Below are 16364 nucleotides of genomic sequence, written 5' to 3' on the forward strand. Positions count from 1 at the left end.
ATGCTCCCACGTGTGATCAGTTAAATTCTAGGGAATTAATAGTTTAATACAAATAATAGAATATCGATGGACCCCAATGAAACACTAGGGCCAAAGTGATCCAAATTGCATAATTCAATCATCAAATATGTATTTTATGCCTATAATTTTTTAGCTCTAGACTTATTTATTAAATTAAAGAGATAGTTTTTCAATTAACAATACATAATATATGTTGTTATTTAATGGTTAAAATATGCTTTAAGTCACTATTTTCTTTACATATTTAGAATTTAGTCTCTCAATTTTTATTTTAAGTAATTTAGTTTTTTTTTACTTTTCAAATTTCTAAATTCAGTTCAATTGGGAACATCGTGAAATTCTTTTATTATACTCGCTGGTGTGACATTTTGAAATAGAAAAAATTACTCACTCGATAGATATGTAGCAAAAAAAAATGACGTTGTAATTAATCTAAATTTAACACAAAAATTTAAAGGTGTTCACAATTGGATCTGAATTTCAGAATTTAAAAAGTAAATGGACTAAATTTTAAATTTACAAAGAGTACATGGACTTGAAACATATTTTCACCTTGTTTAATCTTTCTTAAGAAAATTGATGCTATAAAAGAAAATCATATGTACAAAAATTGCATAATATTCTATAAATGAGACATTACTTGTGAAACATTCATATAAGAAAATTTAGTAAATAAAACCATAATTAAAGAAAAATATACTTCTTTGCTTCCAAACCAAACATTTCCACCAAAATAACAAAAGTAAACAAAGGAAGCTACAATAACTTTACATGTTTTTATTGCTTGAATAACAACTATTTTTTTTTTGTTGCTAAAATCCTAAAGTGATTAGTAGGACCCAATGCCTAAAATTGTCCTAAAAGTTGCCTACCACCAACAATTGGAGATATATAAAATTTCCCGCTTCGTATATACCCAGTACCGACCACCATGAAGAATAGTCCATTGTAAAAGATAATAATGATAATTATAATAATAACTCAAATATATTTGTTGATACATGATATCAACGGAAGTGGAGAAGAAGGAGATAAGAAATGGATTGTCCGGAGAGTAGATCTCAAAGAAGGATTTTGGAAATGTATTTAAGGAAGGTTTTTCGAGTTAGATACTAAGTCACTAGAGTAAGTCGGATGGGTCAGATTATGATATATTTTATTAAAATTTTTTAATAATATTATATATAATTTAATTATGTAGAGTTTATTTGATAAAATTAACGAAAAAAAGTTAACAAAGATGAAATCACAAGGAATCTTATTTGGCCAATATGTTAGGGATCGTTAATTAGGAATCTTATTTTCTTGTACGGTTTCTATTTTATGATAAAAATGAGTTTGGATTAGATTAATATTGATTGAGTGAATTAAGGTTATAAAATTTTGGATTCAGATAATATTAGAATTTGTTAATCGAATTTTTTGAATTTAGGTCATTTGAAAATATTTTTATTCAATTTCGACACTCGATTTTGGATAATTGCAAATGATTTTTTTTCAAAATATTTTAAATTCACTTGGTTTTAATTAAATAATTCATATTTTTGAAATTTGTATATATATAACAAAGTTTTAATGGTTTCGAATTTGAATTAATAAAATCGAATTTTGAGTCAATAATAAATTGAGTCATTCGAAAATAAGAATTTTTCACTCTAAGGACCATTTTAGAAACATATATTATACAAAATTATCTTACATAACAATGTTAACTTTATTTAAAGTATTTAAAATAATGTTAACCATAAAAAAGAAGTCTACGAATTGTTCTCATAATGCCTATGATTTTCCTTATCAAGCAATCAACAAAATATTTAACGAGAGTTTTGTACTTTATGAACTTATCGCCTCTTCAAGTTTTATAAGAATTAGAAAGCAAAATTCCCCACCAAAAAACATACGGACACATCGACCTCGCCTCAACAAATATATTCTTATTTACAAAATATTAATTAAAATTAAAGAGTATCATAAAAGCCTTCCTCCAGCAAACCCACCAAGATTGCAACGCTTCATACGATGCTTTAATGGAAATTTTCTTATACAAATCCAACTTAATTAATAAATTTGTACACAAAACGTTGGGTTTGGATGGGCGGTGAGATTTCTGTGCGGTGCGTTTAGCTTATTTTTTGTCTCACACCACAATATCTAATTTTACCGCCACTATTATTTTTACATTAACTACAGATAAATATACTATCTATCCAAATCTACCCTAAAATCAATTCAAAAAATTTATCCCCAAATCTACCATAAACCAGAATAACTTTGGATGGTAGGCCATAGCTAAAAGGGTAGGCAGGGTCTTGAACCCCTAACTAAATAAAATTTTTTACTTTTAAACCCTTAAAAAATTGAAACTATCAATTTAATTTTTTTAAATATTTTAAATAAATTTAAAAAATGCATTTCGGCCTATTTTAAAAAACTAATAATTTATTTTAAGTCTTTTTAACTCAAATTTTTAGCTTGACTAATTTTATCTCAATCTCTCGAATTTTTTTTTAACTCTGCTCTTATTGAATAAAATCCTAAATTTAAATCAAATATAAATCTAAATAAATAATCAAAATTCAAAACCTTCCACCTTTACCAATTACATCAACATTTGAAATTTCTGGGTAACAAATACAAATATTTGATTGACATAAACCTTTTTGCATATAACATATGAAATGATTCCAATCAAACGTCAATATCCTTATCCACCCCTTGCTGGTGGTCAGTCCACTCATATTCTAATAATAATAAAACTACATTATTGAACAATTAGTACTTAAATTTTTAAAACAAAAAAATTAAAAAAAATCTGAATCCAAAAGTAGGTGACATTAAATTTTAAATTTAATTAATCTTTATTTTCAGAAAATATATTTTTATATGAATTTTAACATATAAATCTGACTAAAAATTTGTACGGACAAGCATTGTTACAACAGTGTTCAAAGATTATAAAATATTCATTTAATTTGCAAAGAGAAAACATTAATTAAATCTAAATTAAGTAAAAATAATAAAAGAAAAGCACCAGAGAAAGTAGGCAGAACAGTGACAAGTGACAGCTCAACCCTCAGCCGACTTTCTTAAATAACTAAACAAAGACGAAGTTAATTAAAAGTTGCGTTTATCACTTGTATTTTCTTCTTCTTCTTTTTTCTTTTAATTATTATTTTACTAACTTTATTTTTCTTAAATGGATGGTTGGATGATTAATTAATAATGTAATTTCATTTTACAATTTTAGAAAAAACCAAAATAAATCCTTTTATGAGCTTATATGGGTGGATTTGTACCATTATGTAGATAAATTCACATGTAAAAAATACGTGTTAATTAATACATACCACGTCATATTATCTAAGAATCTTATCATATAAATAAAAATATTAATATCCTTTAAAGATAGATACGTAAAAATACTTAAAGGAATCATAATACATTTAATTCAATTAAACATTAATCGATTGAGATTTGTTTTGGTGAGTTTGAGATAATTATTGGTTATAATGATTAATTTTAATGATAATTAAAATAAAATTTATAATAAAGTATAATAGAAGAAGAAAATTATGATTAATAACCTTGAATCAAATCAACCAACCCTATGAAAAAAGAAAATTCAAGGTTGATTATTAATTACATAATTCACCAAACTCAAATCAAAGCCCCACTTGCTTATTTGCTTAAATAAAACAATATCTTGAAATAAAAGTAAAAGGAATAAAAAACCCAAAATTAGCTTTTTGTTTATCAAATTATAATTTTGGTTTTTCAATTTCATTATGAAATAAATACTAAATCGTAACTTTTAGATCTAACAAAGACCAAAACAAATATTTTTCCATTTTTAAAAAAAAATTACAATAAAAGAGAAAAAACAAAAAGAAATCAAATTGTCAGTACATAGAACCAGCTTTATCTATTGGCTATGGCCAAAAATTTCCATTGCTTTATTATCTGAGCTCTCTTCTTCCAAACAATAATGATTCTAATAGCTTCGCACACCTCCTTTCTTTTTCTCTGATTAACCCTTTTCTCTTTAACCTTCAAAACCAAACAAAAGCTTTGAAAAATTCTCCCCATATCCATGCTTTTCTCTTTTTACACACACAGACATATATATTGAAAATTTTTTCATGCTTCTTTAACTTTCCCTGCATATGTAAAAGTAAAAATTAAAACCCTGCAACATATAGCAGCAGTAAAGAGGGTGGTGCAGAAAGTCTTGTGACTCAGATCCCAATACACTGTCCAATCTATATTACACCATTAACGAGAAAAAAATTTATTTCACTCTCAAGCACAAAGAGTTCTTTCTTTCTTTCCTTCTTTCTTTCCCTTGTGGTCGTTTATATATATATATATCAAAAAACCTTTCTTTTTCTCAATAGAAAAAAAACCCACTTTTTTTGTTGTTGTTGTTGGGTAAAAGCCAAAAAAAAAAAAATGCAAGAACCAGGTGGGTTAGGTATGATGAGTAGTGGTGGTGGAAGTGAAACGATTGGAGGGTTAAGTAGCGGTGAAGTGTCAGTTACCGGTGACCAGAACTGTCATCTCAAGGCGGAGATAGCTACACATCCACTTTATGAACAACTTTTAGCAGCTCATGTGTCTTGTCTTCGTGTTGCTACACCGATTGATCAGTTGTCTTTGATTGATGCACAGTTAGCGGAGTCGCATAACATTTTGAGATCCTATGCTTCACAACAACAAGGTCACTCTTTATCACCACATGAAAGACAAGAGCTTGATAACTTCTTGGTCAGTTCATCTTGTTTTAAATCCATTTTTTTCTTTTTTTCTTGTTTTGTCTTTTGTCCTTTTGAAAAGGGTTTTTCTTTTCTTTTTCTTTTTGTTGTTTGACATATTTGGTGCAGGCACAATATTTGATAGTGTTGTGTACTTTCAAAGAACAGCTTCAACAACATGTCAGAGTCCATGCCGTTGAAGCTGTCATGGCTTGCCGTGAAATTGAAAATAACTTACAAGCGCTCACTGGTTTGTCCCTTTTCTTTCTCTTGATAAAATAATTATCTTCATAGAATTATATGATTTTTTTTATTTGTTTATATGAAGATTTCAATAATGTCGTGTTTTGGTGCGGTTGGTAGCAAGGCATGAAGGGATAAGGATTGATTATTTGGGTTAATTTTCTTACAAGGTTAACAGTCCGTACCAACATGTGGGTGCCGTAGGACCTACAAATAAAAGTCATACAATATTAGCTTATATACATAAAAATATAGGTAGGCTGGCTGCAGAATAGTTATAATTTGGGGAAGAAGATTTTACCTTCGCTCCCACCACAACCAACATAGCCAATACTTTGATTCTAAGGTTTCATCACCATATTTGGAATCTAGGGTTGCTTTTATCCATATTACAATTTCGAGTTTAGTTTCTAAATGTACCAGTAAGCTATTGATCGAGGTGATAGTTGCTTTGCCCCTAAGTATGATAACATAAACTGAACTCATGAAAACTTACTTGCTGGGAGGGCTTAGCTTTAAACACTCTTGACTCGATAAAAATTAAATCTTGAATTCAATGTTACGATGAAAATATCCATCATATGGTTGGAACCAATATTTTTTTGCTGAAAGAAGCATGAAGATCTAAATATTGCTTTTTGTCATCTCTAATAGAAAATGAATAAATTAGTTCTTATCTATTATCTAATAGATCAAAAAGTAAATTTGTTCTTTCCTTAAAAAATGGTCCTTATACATTAGTATGAGATATACATGACACGCATCGTGTCACTATTTAGTTATTTTATCAACCATACGAGTTTTTAACAGTAGAAATAGATAAAACTTTTAATATAAATGACTAATTTACTTTTTGATCTAATATAGAAAGACTAATTTACTCATTTTTTTAGTAAATAGGACAAAATACAATCTCACTTTTATTACATGAGTCGATACTTTTTACCACATATATTTTTTAAAATACAATCTTACTTCTTAATCTTTAAATAAAAAATAATAATACACACTTAAACTAATTCACCTCACCTTTCACTAATTATTAAAATAAAGAAAATATCAACCCAACTAAAGTTGAATTTGGGATACAACCAATGATTTTAAATTATGAAGCTATATATGTAAATAGATCAAAGAGTAGGGTGTAGAGTCTAGAAATGAGGAAATGGTTGTCCCAATGACATATATAAGTGGCTACATTGGCTCAAGTTAATGCAACGATATTCGTGTCTTTCACAATTTGGTGCTAAATTCTGTCAGAAGTCTACAAAAAAAAGTAGGCAGTTTGTAATGGTATATTGATGCTTTTAGGGTTTGGAAAAGCTTTCAAGATATCATTAAAGACAGTTTTTTTGACAGTCATGCCTCGCGTTGATTACACCTTCAATGCTGACAGACAATAGGGGTCCAACCAGACCATTTTAATGGCCGTAACATATACATATACATAGCCTGAGACAGTCGTTTCTAAAATAACAGTTGTTGACCTTGACGATGACTGCAGGCTACTCAAGTCTAAAAAGCTACCATGTTGTGTTTACATAAACAACTTAATTAATATTTTGAAGGCTAAAAATAACATAAAGAATCCCTTGTATTTTATTTTTTATTAAAAAATATGTAAATTAACTCATGTATATTAATTAAAGAATAAAATTAATTATTTTATTATAAATTTTATGATGTCACGTGTATGTCATTATTATTATTTAAAATTTATTTAGAAAACCTTAATTGTTGCATTTCCAATTATAATTATTGGGAAAAAAAACTGACGTCATAAGTTTATAAATGAAAATCAGATATTTAATGCATAGGTTTGAGAACATGGGATGTTTGTAGAAATTAAAACATTAGTGGAACAGATACATATACCATCATGGTAGTCTAAGTGATTGGGATAATGACATGACATGACATGTTTGTATGATGAGTTAATAAAGTATAAATTTATCATATGTCATGGTCATCTAGTAATAGGGACATCATGTTCTATGTAATTTTATCATCATGTTCTATGTTTAATAAATAAAAGAAAAAGATTAATCCTTTTATTGCCTCATTTAAGAAGTGGGACAAGAGTCCCCTCTATTTTTATAGATGCTTTTTCCCTTATTTAAAAATACAATTGAAAGAAAAATTAAAAAAAAATAAATTCATCTCTTATTTTTCATTTTTGGCTGACTGTATGTATTACTTTTCCTATTTTGTAGGAGTAACCTTGGGTGAAGGCACAGGTGCAACAATGTCAGACGATGAGGATGAACTTCAAATGGACTTCTCCATGGATCAATCTGGGCCCGAAGGCCATGATTTAATGGGTTTTGGTCCCTTACTTCCCACAGAATCTGAAAGATCTTTAATGGAGAGGGTTCGTCAAGAGCTCAAGATTGAACTCAAACAGGTGCTTTTTATTATTTTATCGAGATAAGTCAATATGAAAATTTTGATATTTAAATCCAAATATTTTGAAAACGAAAATTGACTCAAACCGAAATCACTCGAATCAGATTAAATCAATCCAACAACAATTAACATAGATTATTTTTATGTCTGAACAGGGTTTCAAATCAAGAATTGAGGATGTGAGGGAGGAAATATTACGCAAAAGAAGGGCTGGAAAATTACCAGGTGACACCACTACAGTGCTCAAGAACTGGTGGCAACAGCACTCAAAGTGGCCATACCCAACTGTAACCAACTAAACATCAACTTCCAATTAAATTTTTTTTTTTGCCAGAACAAAAACCTTTAAATAAATTAATGAGTTGACAAAATACAGGAAGATGACAAGGCCAAACTTGTGGAGGAAACTGGATTGCAACTAAAGCAAATCAACAACTGGTTCATCAACCAAAGGAAGCGCAATTGGCACAGCAATTCTCAGTCGGTCACCTCCTTGAAGTCCAAGCGGAAAAGGTAGACATCAAGTTCCAACGTGTTGATGGTGGTACAGCTTATCATGTAAGCTGCGGGGGGGGGGGGGTAAATAATTATGGGCTAACATTTTGTGAAGGTGCTGAAAAGAATTTGGGAAGTATGATGTTTTTTCTTTAAAAAAAAAAACCAAGTATATAGGTTGTGATGGTAATGAGTTTTATGTTGCTTACTCATATAAGTGTTTTGATTGAAGTTTCTAACGAAGTAAACTTGCATTCTTACTATCAGAATCTCTGTTTGTTTCAACATGTCTCTAATTTCTAATGTTTCATATAGTAGCTGCCATGCAAGCCATTGTTACGATTCTAAACTCGAAAACAGAGGTTCATGCAATCTGATTTTCTTAATGTTGATATGATTCTAATTGTCCTTTTTTCTTCCAATTTTGGTTTTCCTCTTCGACTGCGTTCTTCGTAGACATAATCATGCTGGCTGTTTATAATATATATATATATATATATCAGTATAAGTTTAGACTGATAAAGAATATTTTTTATTTTTTATTTTTCATCGTATGGATAGAACTCTATGCATAAAATATAGAAAAAAATTGTGAAAATTACAAATATAATATAATTTATAATTATTAGTTAAAAATTTACTTGCAAAAAGGGAGATTTTTAGTATTAATAAATTAGAATTATATAAAAAGGAATGGAGAGTTAGAGTCATAGTTCTTTAAAGAGACGATATCGAGTCATATTCGAATAAAAATGACATTAGAGAAGGATTGAAAATTATGAAGTTCATATTGTGCAAAGTAAGCTCTCTTAAAATTGTTTATTTATTTATTTATCTATTATTTTTTTGGTGTAGGTGAAAAATAATTTTTTAGGTTTGTTTTGAAAAATACTCAAATTTCAACCATTTTTTTAATCTCATCCCTAAATCATTTTTATCATGAATAAAAATTAGGAAAGATGTATTTTAATTTTGTCCCTAAATCATTTTTGGTCCAATGATTTTAAAACAATATAAAACTAATAAATGTTACCCTAGAGGTGATTATGGGTCGAGCGGGCTTCAACATAAATTTAGGCTAATTTTTAGACTCAATCTAAAAAATAAGCCTAAAATTTTGCCCAAGTCCGGTCCAACCGCCCGTATTAAAAATTTAATATTATTATTTTTATATAAAAACAGATTTAAAAAATATAATACATCAAATACACTAAAAATATTAAAATAAATGTTTCTTAACAAATTGAAAATTAATTAAAAATATTTAATATTTATGCTTAAATAACAATAAGATAAGTGCAACTTATTAAACAAATTTCTCTAAAATAGTAGCAAAATAAAATAAGAGTTATGTAATATCCAAATAATAACAATAAAATAGTAGCATATAATAGCAAAATGGTAGCAAAACAATGGAAGCAATAATAGATTTATTTTTTTTGTAAATTCGAGCCGGACCTGGCACAAGCCAAAAAAGCTTACCCAAGGCCCAATTCATTTATAAAACATACCTCGTTTTTTATCTAATCCCATTTTTCGGCCCTATATTTTTACCTAGACTCTCTCACTTTTTCGGCAAGTCTTTGAACCAAATAATCTGACCCAGGTCTAATTATATAAATAAAATTCTTTCCAAAATTCATATATAAAAAATGGAAATGATATAAATAAAAATATTTTAACTTTTTTAATATCAAGAATAATATTCGTAATGCTATCTCCCTTTTATGTTGACATACATACCATGGAAAATTTCGTTGTTCGTCAAGCCTATAACTACTTTTTAGTGGCAACAAAAAATTTTGAGTTTATTTATTTATAACAAAAGAAATAAGAAGCATAATTACACTTACACATAAAAAATCTAATTATTATCATTGCCTTTTTTAGTAAATAATAAACAGCACTAAGCGATTACAATAAAATCATAAATCAAAACTCAAATTATCCTTTTTAATCAACCCGGTATAGCTTAAGAAGGGATGGAGAACACCTAGATACTTGTGAAACTTGGAGCAACATGTTTAGCCATAAAGCCTGCAACTTCATTATGCGTTTTGGGAATGTAACGGATCCGAACTTTTCAATTTCTATAAAATATTTTGTGAATAGCACGTCATTCTGCAACATGACTAGCAGAAGAGTTACTGGCTAACATTAATTCAACTAACAAAGCATTATTCGATTCAAGCTCAATTTGTCGATAGCCCTTATCTCAAGCTAGTTGAAGCCCCTCTCACATCGAACTTGCTTCAACCCGAAACATTTCATCCTTCCCTCATGTCTATCCAATCATCACGAAATTACATCATTGTCTTTGACACAAATCAAATTACAAACAAATATACCTTAGGAATCAACAATGCATACTTTAACATATGTAGAAAACATCGAACACAACTTCAACATCTTCAAATTTGACCTGTCATTTTAATAGATATACAAATTTTTAATACTAATGAGAAATAAAGTAGTATTCGATACCTAATTTTATTTATAAATGTTAGTATTTAAAAAGTTGATTCAAATAGAGTATTGTTCGGTGACTTACCTTATCTATTCATCATCTGTTGTTGAGGTCTTCATGGCTTCACAATAAAAGTCAGGGACATGAGCAATCTTAGGCCAGTCTTCACCGTTTTCTTTAATGCATCTTTTGCTTAACTTCGGACACCTTTCAATCATTAATATTTTAAGTGCAGTAAGGTGATGCGTTCCTTCTGGTAGAGACGACAACTTTGAGCAATTTCTAACGTAAAGAATTTGAAGGGATGTGAAATGTTGGAACCACGTTGGTAACGTCAAGACATTCTCCAAGTTGCTGATGAACAAGTGCTGCAATGTTTGGTGGATCCTAGAAGAATCCATTGGGGTAGTGACTCCAGCTTTGGCATCCTCCAATCGCCAGTTTCCGGAGACTACCATCTACTTTTCTCTCAAGATCCAGCTGCCCATTAGTGAGATCAAGGTTTTCACAATCTGAAATTGCCAAAGTTTGTAATGTAGTTAGGTATTTTAAACCTTGTGGCAATGAAACCAAGTTGTTTCATTCATCGATGTACAATTCTCGAAGGGCTGTGAGGTTTTGAATGTCTTCAAACAAATTTTCTAAATTTTCACATTTAAAAAAACCCAAAGTCCGAAGAGAACTTAAGCACGATATTCCATTCTCTTGCAAACGTGTCTGTTTTGTTGTTACCATTAATTTTCTAAGGCTAATTTAGATACCTTATGTCTTTTGGTAAATCTTCAATTCCCCTACATTCATAAAGGTCAAGTGTTTGCAAACTCTGCAAATTGCAAATGGAATTTGGAAGTCTTTTTATATTTCCGTTCTAGGCTAGGTTCAAATATCTCAACTGCTTTAAATAACGTATGTTGTTTGGCAATTGCTCTAAACTGCAGTTAGCCAAATCTAACACCCTCAAATGTTTAGACCCTGAGATGCCTTCTGCAATAAGAGATTCGCTATCAGCCTTGCCTTCTTCATCTAATAAGAAAAGTGACTGCAGACAACCCAAGTTATGTGGTAACTGGGAAGCATCTTGCTTTGATAGATCAAACCATAAATGTTGAACATTCCCAGTCGTATAATGGTTACATGAATTCATCTCATTTTGCGCCACTGATAATGCAAGATCATGTACTAAATCATACATTTTAAAGGCAGAATAAATAATATCATCTTCAACTTGTTGGAAGAAAGATCTTGATTGTAACTCTTGCAAATACCGATTCCCAATATCTTCTGGCTCTTCATTTTCGTATCGCGATTGCAAAAAGCCGTTTGCCATCCACAATCGGATCAAACGGTAATGACCGAATTCAAAATCTTTTGGAAAAACTGAACAAAAGGCAAAACATTGCTTTAAATACCAGGGCAAATGATCATAACTTAGTTTTAGAGCAGGCAAGATGTCATTTTCCTCCTGTTTCAACTTCACTAGTTCACTGTCTCTCACAACTTCCCACTCATGTTGTACCCTAGTTGAACGGAGTAGGCTGCCTAAAGTCTTCACGGCCAAAGCAACCCCTTTGCATTTTTGAACAATTCCTTCCCTGATTTTTACAAGATTGTCATGTTGTTTCTCTTCACCTTCTTTAAAGGCAAGTTTAAGAAACAATGATAGACAATTCTCATCATAAAGATGCTCTAAATCGTATGGAGGGATGTGCCTGTGATTGTAGCCACTTTGCGGCTACGAGTTGTGACAATGATTCTACTCCCTTGGGCTTCCCCACACAACAAATCTTTCAGCTCACTCCATTTCTTCTTGTCCTCGTTCCAGACATCATCTATTACCATAAAAAATCTTTTACCATTCAAACAATCTTGCAAAACTTTATGTAATTCCTCCTTATTCATGTCCTTGCAGTTCATACCAGTGGCAGATTTAATGATTTTTATCATCAGTTGTTTGATGTCAAAATCCTCTGTAACACACACCCAGATTCTCAATTCAAAATGCGACTTCACACTCTCCTCGTTAAACATCAATTTGGCCAGGGTAGTTTTCCCAATACCTCCGATCCTAACTGTGGGAAGGACAGGGATATCTTCCCCATCAGCTGGATTCTTTAAGAAGTTAACTAGGTGTTGTTTAGCTTCATCTCGACCGATGACACTAGATGTCTGAACAAAGGAGGAGGTTTCCCTCTCACGATGTATGACATTAGTTTCATGTTTTTCAGTGAGATGAAAGTTGGCCGTTTTAGCTGCAATCTCATTCAACATCTCGTTTGCCTTTTTTATCTTATTGCCCATCCTAAAGCGAAATGCCAAAGGGTTAGAGCCAGAAAAGAAATGGCGTACCTTCCTTCCAATGCTTCCTTGTTCCAGGACTTGCCTCCTCAACGCTTGGATCTCGAACTCGTCTATCAAATCTTCCATTTCATAGCAAGCATCTTTGAACTTTTGCAGCCAATGAGTGAGCTCAAGGTTAGGAGCCTGTTGTTGTTCAGCATCCAGGGGACCAGGACCACTGCTCTGATAGCAGCTAGGGTCTGCTTAAGCTTTTCAAACTCCTCTCCAACACCCCATGCCAAGCTAATTCTTTCATAGGTACCAGTCCCCAGTTTCTCCAATACTTTTCCGGCGATCTCGAATGCAAAGGATTGAGCCATGGTAATTGTTTCTGGTATGAATTTCAGTAAAAATTTTTGGATACCAAGGCATTAGATGCCAAGGAGGGCAGTTCTTGAAGCTTTACACTGAAAAATAATGTCGACTATGGGAATCATGACTGGTTCTTGAAATTACAAGCCGACAATCCAAAATGTCAAGATTGGATTAAACAAATCCAGAATGCGGCCATGCCAACTAATATATTACCATTAGAAGAAACCCGATATTAAGTTAATTCATTTAAACAATTATAGTAAGATATTTATTTACGAATTATGGCTTACTTTATACAAAAATATCTATTATCTTTAATAATGAGTCATACAATTACCATTTAAGTCATATATATATAATATGGAGCATGACAATCCTCTTAGTTTTTATAATTTATGATTTAGCTGAATCATATATTGATGGTATGATCTGTTGACACCATTTTTTTTGATGAAAACGGGGTCGACTTGGATTTTAAAAAAAAAGAATGAAAACGGGAGTCGCCACCAATCCTTTTTTGACGAGGTGTGATCGGGTCACCTCAAAAAGTGGTTGTTTTTAATAAATGATTTAATTTTATTTAAACAACGATTTTGGTCTACGAAATTCAGAAAAATGAGTTCGGGAGTCGGTTACGCACGAGGAAGGATTAGCACCCTCGATACGCCCAAAATTGGTACCTAGTTGATTAATTAGTGTCTTAGTGTCGAAAATTGAAAATTTGAAGAGTTTTAAAAATACGATCCTTAAAAGAAACTCTGATAACGTGAATTGAAATATAAGATTCTCTTATTCCGAAGGAATATCACATCCAGCACGTTAGGACACGATACTCTAAACCATCGAAACCAAGATCACCTTATAGTTTAATGAAACCACACTTTGAAGCTTTAAGAGGATATTTGGCTATTTAGTCGAACGAGAAATCGAAACCCAGCACGTTAGGGCACGTTTTCTCGATTTTCCAAATGCGAAATATTGCCTTATTTAGAAAAATTTCCTTTTGATGCTTGGTGTTAATGCTTGACAAAACAATAACGAATACGACAAGGTAAGCAAAGTAAAGTGAGTAACAACAATACAATAGGCAAAATGAAATGACGAGGCGATTACATAAACAAAGCATACAAATAAATAAATAGAACTAACATTTTAGAAAAAGCACAAGTGTACATGGATAAATAAACAAACACCAAATAACAATGATGACGATAAATACAATTATGTAAAAATGTATATACATGTATAATTTTTAGCCATAAAATAAGAAACGCATATAAATTATAGAATATGAAAACATAGATAAATATATACATATATAAAAAATCGGTAAGTATTATAAAAATAAAAATGTAAATATGTGTTTATATATATTTACAAATTGTGATAATATAAAATATATGTATGTGAATTATAAAATATGTGAAGTATACAAAAAGCATTTTTAAGAATATAAAGAATATATATAAGTATGTATATGATGTAAAATATGCATAAATATATGTAAGTATATAAGAATTATGAAATATGAAAAATATATTTAAGTATGTATAAGTACGTATATATACATATATATGAATTAAGATGTATGTATTTATGCTTATACCTATGTATACATAAAAATATGAGATATAAAAATATAAAAAGTATATTTATAATAAATGAAAAGTATGTACGTAAATATATTATAAAAATGTATCAACAATTTGAAATTATGAATATTAAAATATTTTAATATAAATAATATATAAGATGATGACATATATATTTAGCGATATTAAGAATCCATATAACATACATAGAACATATATAGTATATGCATACCTTAGAAATGATAAGAATGATAATAAAACTATTTTCTACACTACATAAATACATACACATATATATATAAACAACAGTATATACAATATAATATTAGAAAAATATATATAATAGTGTAAAATATAACTAATAATATTAAAATATATACAATGATCATATATATAAAAGATATATGTATATATAATTATATAATATAATATTAAAATATAATAATACGACATAAAAAAACATGACACAAATAAAGTATAGTATTAAGGACACATATATAATACATGAAGAATATACATAATACTAAAATATTTAGGTAATATATGCGTATATTAAAAACTAGTAATAATATTACCGAGGTATATACAAATATGTCAAGTATATATACGTATTATAAATATATAAATATATAACAAAGCATAAACTAATAAAAATAATAATAATAATAATAATGATAACATTGGAATATAAAAGAAACAAACATAAGATTAATAAATATTAGAATAAAAATGAAATAAAAATATTAAATATGAAAATATATATATGTATACACGTACATAATAAAAATATATACTAATACATAATAATAATACTAATACTAATAATACTAATAATATAAAAATAACAAGGATATTTAATAAAGATATAAAAATAAACGAAAAAAAGGACTAAAATTGAATTAAAAACAAAGTTGTGGGGCAAATGTGAAAGGAAATGAAGAGAAATGGGCTTATTTGAGCGCGCACAAAACATAGGGGGACCGAAACAACAATTATTCCATTCCATTAAAACGCAGCACATTAGCGGGGACTAAATCAAAAAGCGCGAGAAATTATGGGGCCAAATTGGAAAAAAGAAAAATGACTTAATTGCAAAACCCTGAAAAAGCGGAAGGACTGCGCGCATAAATATCCCATTCAAATGAAAAAACGACGTCGTTTTGGAGGGCTATATAAGGCCTAAACTAACCAAAAAAATCATTTGGGGAGAGGGAAAGAAAAAAAAGAAGAGAGAGGGAAGAGAGAAGGGAGAGAGAAGGGAGAGGGGAAGGAAAATCCGGCCAGGGGGGCCGGTCACCGGACGGCCACCGGAGGCTCGCCGGCGCCGGCGCCGGCCACCGCATGTAAAAAAAATATTTTTTTTATTTTTTTATGTTTATATTATATTGTTATTTTTATATTTTTTTAGTATATATATATGGGAAAATAGAACAAAAGACAAAACAAGAATAGATTCACAACCACCTTAGGTTTCCGGTTCTGATTTTTGACTTGTTGATTTACTGATTTTTGGGTGTTCGAATCTCTGCCTTTTGATGTTAAGATTGTAGTATTTCGGATATCAATTGTTTGCTTTTGGTTAAGAAATTGAAAGAGAGAAGAGGAAAAAAAAAAGGGGTCCTCCCAAAATACAACCGATTCTTCCCTTTGAAATCTCCAAAAAAAAAACATCAAAATCCTCCCCCGTTTACAATGACCATAGGGCTTTTATATAGCCCAAAATCCAAAGAAAAAAAA

The 16364-nt window shown here is 30.0% G+C and overlaps 2 protein-coding genes across 2 annotated transcripts; one reads left to right on the top strand and one right to left on the bottom strand.

Annotated features, from left to right (window-relative positions):
* Positions 1-3946: 3946 nt before the first annotated feature.
* On the top strand, positions 3947-8179 carry LOC107963687 (homeobox protein HD1). The gene is made up of 5 exons (XM_016900114.2): positions 3947-4785; positions 4902-5022; positions 7229-7419; positions 7577-7708; positions 7798-8179. The coding sequence occupies exons 1-5, from the start codon at positions 4471-4473 to the stop codon at positions 7936-7938; spliced, it is 900 nt and encodes a 299-aa protein (XP_016755603.1). The 5' UTR covers positions 3947-4470; the 3' UTR covers positions 7939-8179.
* Positions 8180-9706: 1527 nt separating this feature from the next.
* LOC107887491 (putative disease resistance protein RGA3) lies at positions 9707-13268 on the bottom strand. Its single transcript, XM_041105671.1, has 2 exons — positions 10468-13268; positions 9707-10338 (listed from the first exon to the last, which is right to left on the bottom strand). Exon 1 carries the CDS (start codon positions 12805-12807, stop codon positions 12070-12072), a length of 738 nt encoding a protein of 245 aa, XP_040961605.1. The 5' UTR covers positions 12808-13268; the 3' UTR covers positions 9707-10338; positions 10468-12069.
* Between the last annotated feature and the right edge of the window lie 3096 nt (positions 13269-16364).

The sequence above is a fragment of the Gossypium hirsutum genome, chromosome A03 (genome assembly GCF_007990345.1).
Source record: "Gossypium hirsutum isolate 1008001.06 chromosome A03, Gossypium_hirsutum_v2.1, whole genome shotgun sequence".
In the NCBI taxonomy this organism is placed as follows: Eukaryota; Viridiplantae; Streptophyta; class Magnoliopsida; order Malvales; family Malvaceae; genus Gossypium; species Gossypium hirsutum.